This window comes from Ranitomeya variabilis, chromosome 1 (assembly GCF_051348905.1).
Source record: "Ranitomeya variabilis isolate aRanVar5 chromosome 1, aRanVar5.hap1, whole genome shotgun sequence".
NCBI classification, from domain to species: domain Eukaryota; kingdom Metazoa; phylum Chordata; class Amphibia; order Anura; family Dendrobatidae; genus Ranitomeya; species Ranitomeya variabilis.
In genome coordinates, this window is record NC_135232.1 from 777,700,601 (window position 1) to 777,713,200 (window position 12,600).

Sequence of the window (12,600 nt, forward strand, 5' to 3'; positions counted from 1 at the left end):
GTCACCGCAAGAGAACCAAAGTTCCTCTCGTCTCCATACGGTCACTTGACCCTATACAGGGATCTGTGTAAGGATACCATGCAAAAACGGAAAATGTTTCAGTTCGCCACCAATAGACTACAACAGGCTGAAATACAATACAACTGGCACCAGTTCTCCAGTCTGAGATTCTTCTTCGCGGCAAAATGGCGCACTTTTACTTCTCCAGCAGAGGCGGTGGACTTTCTAAACCGCGCGGGTATAGGTCCTCCCGGATCTTCTTCTGGCCACCCTTCCAAACCCAAACTAAACTCTTGATTGAATATTTCTCTTCTCCTCTTTGTATAGTCCACTTCACAACATGTGATTGAACCGAACTTTTTGCCCAATATGTTTGTGGACCATCACTAATGATGGTCCTGCCTTGACAGGCTGTCATATATTCCTTTCAGATACGTAAAATTTTGGTTGCTAAATTTTTACAGGGTTTATTACGTGATGCTACCTATTTTTAATATGCAGTATTATATATAACCTCAGCTGCTGGCCTAAACTAATTTAGTTAATTTATAGCCTACTGCATCTTCAAAGTTAACAAATTCGTCTGATATTATATAGTATAGGAAAGCTACATATATCACTATCATTGTCTTTGCTTACATTACTTAACTCACGCTCAAGCATTTCTTTTATGCTACTTCTACTCTGTTAAATTCTACTAAACTATGTGACTGCTTGTCTCCCCTATTGTATAGGGGTCTTTCCCTATACTCGTATCCCTTCCCTCCCTTCCTTCCCTCCCTCGTTTACCCTTCCCGGTTAAAAACAAAATTCAATAAAGTTTCTTGAAAAACAATGACATTTCCCAGTGAATGCATTTGTATTGGTTGAAAGCAATGCTAAAGTTGAAAAACCCATCAAAAACGCTGCGTGTGAGCATAGCCCATGTGGTGGAGAAACATTTTTGTTTGGGGTTAATTATTTAGCCTTATATACAAGTCATTACCCTGGAAAGGATGTTACTTAACATATTTCCCAGCAAAATCCATTTTGGTTTCGGTTTTGTATGTCTTTTTGTGCACCTGTAAAAATGACGTGAAACTCAGACAACATTGTTTACAGCTGTGACCTTGGAGTCAGAAATGCTTCCACTTGAGCAGTGTTTCCATCATTTTAAGACGTTTTTAGACATTGAAAGGACCCCCGGGGGATCGCGGTACAAATGCTCGGGTTTCCCATAGACTTACATTGGGCTCGTTGTTCTGTCCGAGTACCCGAGTATTACAAATTGCTCGACCCGAGCAAAAAGCACCCGAGCATTTTAGTGCTCGCTCATCACTACTGTTTGCCTAAGCAGTGAATGCACCTGCCCCAAATTTGGACTCACCCCAATACCCCTTTGAAATCACTTACAGGATGACCACCTGAAAGCAATGTTCAAATTATTAGGAAGTTGGTGCTCCCATACTGTTTGCTTATGCATTGCATGCAAGGCCTACCTTGCACCAAAGTTACACGCACCCCAATAACCCTTTGAACAGATGTACTGTATGGCCACCTGAAAGCATTGATCCCATTATTAGTAATTTGGTACTCCCATACTGTTTTCCTATGCAGCGAATTGCAGTGTTGAGGCTCAAGAACCTGCATTGGTGAATTGCAGTGTTGAGGATGAAGACCCGGCAGTGGAGAATGTCAGTGTTAAGCCTGAACAACCTGCATTGGAGAATGTAATTGTTGAGGCTGAAGACCCGGCAGTGGAGACTTGCAGTGTTGAGGAAGAAGAACTTGCAGTGGAGCATTGCAGTGTTGAGGCTGAACAACCGGCAGTGGAGCATTGCAGGGTTGAGCCTGCAAAACCTGCCTTGGAGAATGTCAGTGTTGAGGCTGAAGACCTGGCATTGGAGCATTGCAGTGTTGAGGCTGAACACCCGGCAGTGGAGCATTTCAGTGTGGAGCCTGAAGAATCTGCACTGGAGAATTGCAGTGTTGAGGATGAAGAGCTGGCAGTGGAGCATGTCAGTGTTATGGCTAAAAAACATGCAGTGGAGAATTGCAGTGTTGAGGCTGTAGAACCTGCAGTGGAGAATTTCAGTGTTGAAGCTGACCAACCCTACAGTTCCCATTATTAGGAAGTGGGTCTCCCATACTGTTTGCCTATGCAGTGAATGCAAGGTCTGCCCCAAATTTGGATGCACCCCCAATACCCCTTGGAAGAGATGTGTAGGAGGGCCTCCTAAAAATCTGTACCCATTACAAAAGAGCTGGTCTACTATACCTGTAATGCCCATGCAGTAAGTGTATGGGCTGGCAAACATTTTCCCCTGAGGGGTATACATAAACATACTGTCTAAAAATGTTCTTTACGGGCATCATAAACATCTTTTAAACCAATAATATGGGTGTTGCATCACGGACTATGGTCACCCTGATGATATATTGGTGGTGGTGGATGAAGAGACGTGGAGGAGGGCCTCCTAAAAATCTGTACCCATTACAAAGGAGCGGGTCTCCTATACTTGTAATGCCCATGCAATAAGTGTATGGGCTGACAAACATTTCCCCCTGGGGGGGAATACATCAACATACTGTCTAAAAATTTTGTTCACGGGCATCATAAACACCCTTTAAAACAATAATGTGGGTGTTGCATCACGGACCACGGTCACCCTGGTGATATAGAGGTGGTGGATGAGGAGAAGGAGGAGGACAACAGCAAATAGGCAAAATCATGTGTGGGTGTGAACAGGTGCCTGGGAATAGCCCTCCCAAAAAAGACACAGGATTTGAGTTTATGTTATGCTGCTATCATTTGGTGGTGTTAAGAAGTCTTGCCCAATACAGCCCTTGTTCATTTTTATAAGTCAGCTTTTCAGCATTTTCAGTTGACAGGCGGATGCACTTATCAGTTATAATTCCACCAGCAGCACTAAATACGCTCTCTAACAAACCCTAGCGGCAGGGAAGGCCAGGATCTCCAATTCGTAGAGAGCCAGTTCATGCCACTTGTCCAGCTTGGATACCCAATAATTATAAGGCACAGGGGAATCACAGAGGGTGTTGGTACGGTCAACAAGGTACTCCCTCAGCATCTTCCAAAACTTTGCACTTCTTGTAAGAGTACCCCGTGCCTCAGGGTGAGTGCGATGGGAGGGTCTGAGAAAAGTCTCCTAGAACTTTGCCAGTGTTCCTCTGCCTCTACTGGATTGGAGTTGTGTCTCTCTCACCTATATTCCTTGGTTCTCCAACGAATTGTGACCTCTGCCGCCTGCGTTTTCAGATGGGAATTTTTTTTAATAATTCCGCAACAAGGGCCCTCTGGTACTGCACCATTTTAGTAGACCTGTCTGCCTCTGGAATAAGAGATAGAAAGTTCTCCTTGTAGCGTGGGTCTAGAAGTGTCACCAACTAGTAATGACTGTCACCTAATATTTTGAGAATGTGAGGTCTCAGGAAAGGCAGCATAACATAAACTCAGCCATGCGTGCTAGACTGCTAACAAGCAAGACTTTCTTGTCCTCACCAAAAGGATAACTGTCCATGCTCTCCTCCTCCTCCCTGTCCTCAGGCCATCCACGCTGAACACACGGTATGACAGTTGTGCTTGTAGTACCATCTATAGCGCATGAAACTAGCTCCTGTTCTTCCTCCTCCTCCTCTTCCTCATTGTCACCAAATCCACATTGGGATGAGATGAGTCTGGGCTGTGTATAATCACCCTCTTTTGTTCCTTGCTCCGTGTCATCATGCTCCGCCAGCAATGCATCCTCTTTGATTGTGAGCAGAGAGCGTTTCAGAACACAAGTGGGATGGTGACGATAATTATGATGTTATCGCTGCTCACCATCTTGGTGAAGTCCTCCAAGTTTTGGAGGATGGTACATATGTCTGACATGCATGTCCACTCCTGAGGTCTTATGTGTGGAGTCTGAACTGACTACCGAAGGCCTTGCTGATGCTGGTAGTAAACAACTGCCCTCTTCTGTTCCAACATCTGCAGTGTAGAGTTCCAACATGTGGGGACATCACACAACAGTTGGTGAATTGGAAGCTGCAAACGCTGCTGAAGCACGGCAAGCGCGACTGAAGCTGTAGCTGACTTTCTAAAATGGGCACACAGGCGGCGTACTTTCACAAGCAGATCCGGCAGCTCCAGGTAGCTTTTGAGAAAGCATTGAAAAATGAGGTTAAGCACATGGGCCAGGCATGGTACGTGTGTGAGTTCGCCTCAGAGCTGCCACCAGGTTCCGATCATTGTCACACAGGACCATGCCTGGCTGTAGGTTCAGCGGTGTCAGCCACAGATCTGCCTGCTCTTTCAGAGCTGTCCACAACTCTTAAGCATTGTGTGGTTTGTCACCTGAGCATATTAGCTTCTGCACAGCCTGTTGGCGCTTGGCTGAAGCAGTGCTGCAGTGCTTCCAGCTTGTGACTGATGTGGTCATTTCGGAGATGGAGGCTGAAGAGGAGGAGGAGGAGGTGCAGGAGCTGTAGACTGTGGGAGCAACCCTGACTGACCTAGGGCCCACAATCCTCGCCGTCGGGAGGACGTGTTTCATCCCATGGTCCAACTGGGTCCCGGCTTCCACTATGTTAACCCAGTGTGCCATCAGCGAGATGTACCATCCCTGCCCACAAGCACTTGTCCACATGTCCATGGATAGGTGCACTTTCCCAATAACTGCATTGTTGAGGGAACAGCTAATGTTGTGGGACATGTGCTTGTGTAATGCGGGGATGGCACATCGGGTGAAATAGTGGCAGCTGGGGACTGAGTACCAAGGGACTGCCGCTGCCATCAGGTTGTGGAAAGCTTCCGTCTCCATGAGCCTAAAAGGCAACATTTCGAGTGCAAGCAGACAAGAAATGTGTGAAGTTAGTAGGGTGGCCTGTGGGGCGTTGGCTGCGTATTAGTGCTTGTGTTCCAAGGACTGGGGTATGGACAACTGAACGCTGCACTGGGACAAAGATGTGGACATGCTTGATGCTGGTGCTAATTGAGTGCAACGACAGGTGCAGGGCAGGAGGCATCTTTGCATGCACCATGGACAGGGGATTGGCGTTCATGCACAACAGTGGAAGAAGCAGTGGTGTCACCCGCAGACACTGTTCCTGGATCCTGGGGTTCGGCTCACAAAGTCGGCTGCTTTGCTGCCATGTGCCTGATCATGCTGGTGGTGGTCAGGCTGGTAGTTTTGCTACCCCTGCTGATGCTGGAATGGCAGGTGTTGCAAATGGCCTTTTTGGGGTTATCGGCAGACTCTTTAAAAAACAACCAGACTTGGGAAGACCTAACAGTTGGACTGGCAACTTCCGTCATGTTGGTGTTACAAGGAACGGTTGCCCGCCTTCTGTCTGCTGCTAAAACACTGCTTCTTCCTGACTGTTGGGGTGCTACACTTCCCTCCTCCTGTGTGCTGCTGTCCTCGCTCTGCATGTCCTCCTGCCAGCTTGGGTCAGTTACTATATAATCCACCACCTCGTCCTCCACTTCTGCACCCTGGTCCTGCTCCTGACTTTCTGGCAATTGTGTCTCATCATTGTATACCTCTTGTAACACTTTACCACCGTCGCCTTCATGTGACTGTGGCTGCTCAAATATTTGGTCATCGCTACATGCGATCTCCTCTTGCCCTGCTTCAATGGGATCGGCGATAGGCCCGAATCTATAAATAGAAAAGTGAACAGCTCTTTGGAGTATCCCAGTGTGGGATCAGTTGTCTCCGGGCACTCGGCATGGTGGGAGGAAGGACAATCAGGGTGAGGACTCACGGCTACTCAAACTTGACCGTTTGGAAGACGGTGGTGGTGGCAAAGTGACTGAAATCATTATCTGTTATCCAACCAACAACCTTTTGACACTGCTCTGGGTTCAATAGTTGTGTGCTGCTGCGGTCACGTAATTGGGACAGGAAGGTCGTACAAGAAGATGTGGGTGTTTGTTGTGGCACAATTTCAGCTTGCCCACGGCCTCAGCCTCGGCATGCACCATCACCATCACGTCCAGTTCCTTGTCACGCGCTTTGCCCATTTTAACTGGAGGACAATATTTTGCACGGTCACTAGAAATGGCTGAGTTTAAAATAGCTGGCCTGTAGGTAACTATTTTTTTCAGCAAACTGGTGTCAATAACTTGTATAAGACACGCCAACAAAATTTTACAGTAGCCCAGAAATTACAGAATTTTCTGCGCACTCAGATGTGATCGCTGTGATGGCCAAACCCCTGTTTAAACTAAATGCCCTGTAGGTAACTATTTTTTATCAGCAAACTGGTGTCAACAACTTGTATAAGACACTCCAAAAAATTTTTACAGTAGCCCAGAAAATTGTCTGCGCACTCAGATGTGATTGCTGTGATGGCCAAACTCCTGTTTCAAATAGCTGGCTGTATTCTGCACTGAAAAACAAGCAAATGGAGCAAAAATCTAAAAAAGTGTGCTCTGGATTGCTGTTGAAGAAAATAATCAGGATCAAGATGCAAAAAAATTATTTCTGGCCACTGATACCTGGGGCTATGTATATATAGTAAATATCTGTAATAGGCAGCAACAGCAGACAATAATGGAATGACCTGCTTGCTCTATACAATGAAGTATGCCACATACAATGCCTACCTAGCCTACCTATCACTGATATCTAAATGCACCGTAATTAGTCCTCAGAAGGACTGTTGGTTTACATGGATTTGTGTATTCAATATGGTATACCCACACTGACTAAGACAATTGCAATTCTCTCCCTATCTCAGCAGTACATCTCCCTACACTGGCTGATTCCGGAGCTGATTGTGATGACCAGGGCAGCGCCAGGTCTGATATAGATCTGATGACGCTCTGTGGCCAGCCATTCACTGTAATGCCACAACCAACACGGCTGTGGCATTACAGCGTGTGGCAGACAATCCCTGCTTGTTGATTGGTGCTCTAAAGAGTGCCAAATATATAGGGAGGGGACCCGAGCTCCCGCCAAGCAACTCCGGAAATGTCAGCACCAGTGAGCACCGAGCACTTCCGAGCATGCTCGCTCATCACTAGAGATAACACATGAGACAATAAAAACTTCACTTTATTCAGCTCTGCTGCCAATATTCTATGATCTGGCCAGTTTAACCTGCTAGAACTGATGAAAGGTCTTCTTTAACAACTATAAAACAATGAAGGTTGATTTTAAATGATAAACTGGATACATTATTAAATAAATGTCTTGGGCAAGAAGTGAGGCTGGTGTACTTGCAGCGCCCCAGAGTCCTGGTCGTTGCAGTAACGTCGCTCTGCCGCTAAGGGGAGTGATGGTACGTCTGATTGCACTAAAAGAGTTCACCTGACCAGGTATCACATTCACACATTACACTTCACACTCCGGCCACCAGGGGGAGCAAAGGGTTCTATGTATTAGGCCACTCCTCACACTCTGGTAAAACTGGGGGTTGGATAGGAAGTTAGGGAGAAGCTGACTGGGTTTTGCCCAGGTATCATCTAGTGAGAGGAGAGCGTTGCTTAGGAAGATTCAGGGGGGTCCCTGTCAGGGGTGGGATCCTGACAGTGGCCTAGCAAAAGGACAGATCGTTACGGAGCCGTGCCTGCACCTCATTGCGGCGGCATCTTAAGAAAGGACACGAAGCGAGGTGTAGCCGGCGGCCGGAACGCCGAGGAAGTAATAGACTCAACGCATTACTTTGAACTACGGCAGGGCAGTTAACTTTAGGCTGGCTGTCTCACCTTTTACACCTAATGAAGACAACAGAGGCAATTGTGGGAGAGGGGCGTCTCTAGGGTCCCTATAAAATAACTCCAGGCCTACCCCGTCATACGGGTGCGTCCTATCCATATCATCTGGGGGACGGAGAGAAAGAACAGAAACATACACGACAGTTGTGAGGACTATCCCGTGGTGCTCAGCAGGGAAGTACTACAACACCCAGGCGCTAGTAGGTAGGCTACTGATTTCCACCTGCAAAGGGAACTCTGGATGTCTGACTGGAGACTGCAACCCTGTGTCCTTCTCATTTACTGCAACCTACACTACCACCTACTCCTTTTATTGGACGCCCCTTAGCAGGGCCACAGACCGGGTCGGGCCACCGTGACATTCCCAGAACCGAGAGACCCGGTACCAAGTACCCCGCTGCCCTGCGTTTGGGGGCCGCTCCATACTCACTTTGAATGTTCATTCATGTTAGAATGGCAGCATAAAGCTCTTTAAACTATTTCCTGTCTGATCTTATTATAAATCTTCGATAAGTCCAGCTGATACCCACTGCACTGCTCTTATATCATCTACCTGTATACTGTAGAAGGTAATTATCCTCACTTTCACATTTCCTCCTAAAACTCGACACTAACTAACCTACTCAGCATTGACTGTACCCTACAGATTGTACTGATATGCCATCATGCGTACTAACAGGCAGGTTGTCTGGTTCTGTCCATTTACTAGGCCAGACCCCTTGTCCATCACGTTTGATGCAACAACAAAACATGTCACAAGCAAAAAGAAGATAAGATCACTGTTACACTGGAACGTTAGAGTTCATCAACAAAAGCTCCACTCCCAAGATCACGCGTGAAGAATGAGATAAAGCCACACATACATTTTTCAAATTAATTATATTACTTAGTTCAATCAATTTTCATTTGTAAACCTATGAAGAAGTTAAAGTTTGTAATGTTTCATACTGTAATTAATATTTTTTTAATAAACATGTTTTAAAATGTTGCTTTATAAATATGTACCTTTATTTTAATGCCATATCAGAATAAACATATTGCATAATTGCTGCATTCTCTTGAATTTTACAGTATATATACAGTACAAATAATGTGAAGAAAATCCACTAACGCACTTAAAAAAATTAAGTACATACATACATACATTAAATACATGCAGTAAAAAAATATGTATTTCTTTCTTACTTGTTCGAGTAATCCCATGGTCAGGGCTATAAAAGCAGTGAAGAATACTGAGTAAAATGCTATGAACCAGCTGTCAAAAACTGTCTGTGGGATGAGAAGAAAATATAAATTGTTACTAATTAATTTGAAAAGCATGCAGATTAATAATACGGTTATGTTCTTCTTATAGAACCTATCATAGTGGAGGAGTTATGGATACCGCGCCTTGATCCCCCACAATATTTTGAAAGGCTTGTCTCCCCTGATGAACAGAGCCGAGGGAAACGCGTCGGGAGCCACTCTTTTGGGGATGTTATAATTAGGGTCCTCCACCTGTCCTAAGGATCGGGGTATTGTATGGATGTTTCTTTAAAAAAAGCCTCCCCCGGAATTCACGGACATCTTTGGAACCCTATGGATACTTCTTAAAAGAAATGAAAGAACAGTAACGCTGGGTGAGATTGTTCTGTTATTTATTAGTATTCCTATAAATTAGAGGTATTTTTGTGAGCTACAAAGTGTTGTTTGGCCTGTTGGCCTTTTGTCCATGATAGAGCACAATTCTGAAGTTATTGTGACAGACATTCACCTTTTTTGAAAGGAGGGGTGCTATGTGGAATTTTAAAATGGTTTGATTTATCTTTGGTGTGTTATTTTTGCTATTTGTTTTTTCATAGACCGACTGGATATTTATACCCAATAGTATTTTAGTGGGATTTATTAAAGGTTAATTTTTAAAATTTGGAGACCTGTATACTTACCTTTCTACATACCCCCAAAATGCATTTTTAATGCTTTAGGTCTCCCTTGCAAGTCTCACTTCATTACTGGCTTTAGCTCTTCTAATGACTTTTACGATGCTAAAAATGCTTCAGGGCCTTTGGTGACATAATGGTCATGTAACCATGATGTCATTACAGGTTCTGTACCATGCGGGAGTCTAGAAATACTGAAGAAGAGGAGACAGACTGGTAAGTCCTGTATAGTGTATATGTGTCTGTGAGAGAGTGTGTGTGCGTTTGTGTGTGTCTGTGTGTGTGTGTGAGTGTGTGGCTGTGTGCATGTTTGTGTCTGTGTGTGTGTCTGTGTTCTTGCTCACCCTAGAGCTGGAACTGGCTGGACATCTGGCCTTCCTGGGGTTCAGTATGTGATGCTTACCATGTACAGTCTGTGGGCAGATTGTTGAAGTATCTGCAACAAGTGCACACAGTGTCAGGCACTTTGTTGCATCACAAATTGCTTCTGGCATTTATTTAGTTGAGAATTTCTTACAGTTTTGCACCGTGGAGGCTGCATCATTTACAGTGTTGACTGAGATGTATCCTCTGACAATGTCTGTGAATTGTGAATTTCAGAAATATTAGAGTGAAGTGTGTTGTATGATCAGGTTACACACATAACCTGGTCTGCTAGGGTGAGATACAACTACCGGATGCACTGAATACCCTTTCTGATGTTATACTGGAGACAGGACATAACAGTGTGCCAATAACAATCTGGGCCAGTTCTTGACAATGCTCCAACCTGCTAATCCAGAACTCACTGGAATCAGGTTCAGGGTATGTGTCTGCGAAAGGACACAGTCTAGATAAAAGTGAACCAGTCTGTTTAGCTAGTCCGTCTTTGATTCTTGAAGTGTGCCAGACTGTCACAATAACAGATAAAACATGTAGTCCATCATGTTAAAGATACAGCAACTGTTGCTTTTGCTTCCTAGGCTACATGCTGTAGGCCTAAAGCGAGCACAGGCAGAAGTGCATTGGGTCTGCATTGAGTCTGCAGGTCAGTTGTGCAGTTGGCTTGCATCCTCTCAAAGAAAGCTCTGCAGAGCAGGTAACACAGCTTATCCTGATAATAAGCCAATTCAGATGATGTTTTGGAAGCTTGAAAAAAATCGCCATTTTCCTTTTATAGCCAAGGTGTAAATGCATAGCTTTCTTTTAGTACTCCTGTTACTTGATAATAATAGTACATCTGGCATCCCACAAGTGCTCCAGCATACAGCTTGCCATGCTTAGGGCCCCATTGGTTGTCACAGTCAACATCATCATAATTTTCATTGTGAATATCAGCCTTGTCCCCTTACACAGCCACCTGCTGCTGCTCACTCTAATTCTCCATTTTCTCCTGCTCCTCTTCCATATTCTGCTGCATGTAACATGGACTTTGAAGGTTCCCAACAGACTCAGGGTTGCAATGGACATATGCAAGTTACTGGGGAAACCTCACGCCTGTGCCTTGCATGGCTCACATGCTTAACCTGGTAGTACAGCAATTTCTCCACCACTTTCCTGGCCTGGATGACCTGCTGCAGAAAGCATGGCTGCTGTGTGGTCATATCTGCCATTTGCACGCCGCAGGTTATCGAACTGCATCGCTACAGAGATCTTTCAACCTACCAATTAATTGTTCAATTTGTGATGTGCCGACATGGTGGAATTCCAGTCTGCACATATTGCAGTTACTGTGGCAGCAGCAATAAGCCCTGGTGCAGCATGTGCTTTTGAAAAGACTGGGCAATGCAGTATGGATGTGGTGCAAAACCACGCTTGCGGAGTGGGCACAGATGAGGGACCTCTGCACCCTTCTGCACAGTTTCAAAATAGCTACTAAGATGGTTAGCACTGATGATGCCATCATCAGCATCACTATTCCAGTCATCTACATGCTGGAGCACCCTTTGAATAGTCTGCTGAAGGAGGTGGTGGTCCCAGAAGAAGAGGTGGAAGCAGAGGTGGATGCGGAAGCGATAACAATACCTCTTAGTTCTGGACTGTTGTCACATAGGCGGGTGACATGGGAAGGTGGATTACAGCGATTGAGGGGGGCTCATGATACCAGACAAATTGTTACTGAAGGTGCAGAAGTCAAGGAACAAATAGAAGAGGATGACGAGGAAAAGGTGATGGTGCACAACAGTCATGAAATGAATAGGATAATGATCACCTCTGTTGTCCATGGTTGGCGGGATAGGACAGAGGAAGCAAGCTTGAGTGTTACCCCCTGTCGCCAACATACCATGGACTTGAACATGATACCTATATTGTTAGGATTAGAAATAGTGCTGGCTACTGGGTTGCTACCACGGTAGAAGAGTAAAATTTTGCCAGATGCTTCATCCCTGGAAAAGGACACATGCATGCTGGAGTATCAAAACTCACTTGTAGACTATCTTAAGAGAGGTTTTCCCCAAGACAGCAGTGAGGCACACAGTATGCATCAAAGTTATAGACTTTCATCCCCGGGAATGTTGAGTCATCAGCACAAAAAACATTAGCAGCAGCAGTGACAGTGGCATAAGAAATTTCTGTGAGTTGTTTCACACATTTTTTAGGCCAGCCCATGCAGCAGTAGAACAGAGTAAAAGTCTGACAGGTTGTGAACGACTGGATAGGATAGTGCAGGAGTATCTCAAGCTCAATATCAATGCCATCAGTGGGGGTTTGGACTCTTTTGTATTTTGTTCTTTAAAATTGGAAGAGTGGCCTGAACTAGCTTGTCATGCCATGGAGGTTTTGCCATGCCCTGTAACCAGTGTTATCTCAGAATATGTCTTCAGCACTGCTGGTGGTATCCTGATGAATATGTGCATCCGGCTGTCCTTTGAAAGTGTAGGCCACCTAACTTTCATCAAGAAGAACAAGTTATGGATCTCCAGACTAGCAGACTAGGTCATGGTGTAGTTTTTAGTGTGCTGCATTGATCTCACGTTATACAACCCCTGGAAA

At 45.1% G+C, this 12,600-nt stretch overlaps 1 protein-coding gene across 1 annotated transcript in view; it reads right to left on the reverse strand.

Annotated features, from left to right (window-relative positions):
- The window catches only part of ATP8B3 (ATPase phospholipid transporting 8B3), a 575,725-nt gene that overhangs the window by 134,930 nt on the left and 428,195 nt on the right, over positions 1 to 12,600 (reverse strand). The window contains exon 23 of the mRNA XM_077281130.1: positions 8,894 to 8,977. Coding sequence (XP_077137245.1) covers positions 8,894 to 8,977 — 84 coding nt within the window. The remainder of the gene's footprint in view (positions 1 to 8,893; positions 8,978 to 12,600) is intronic.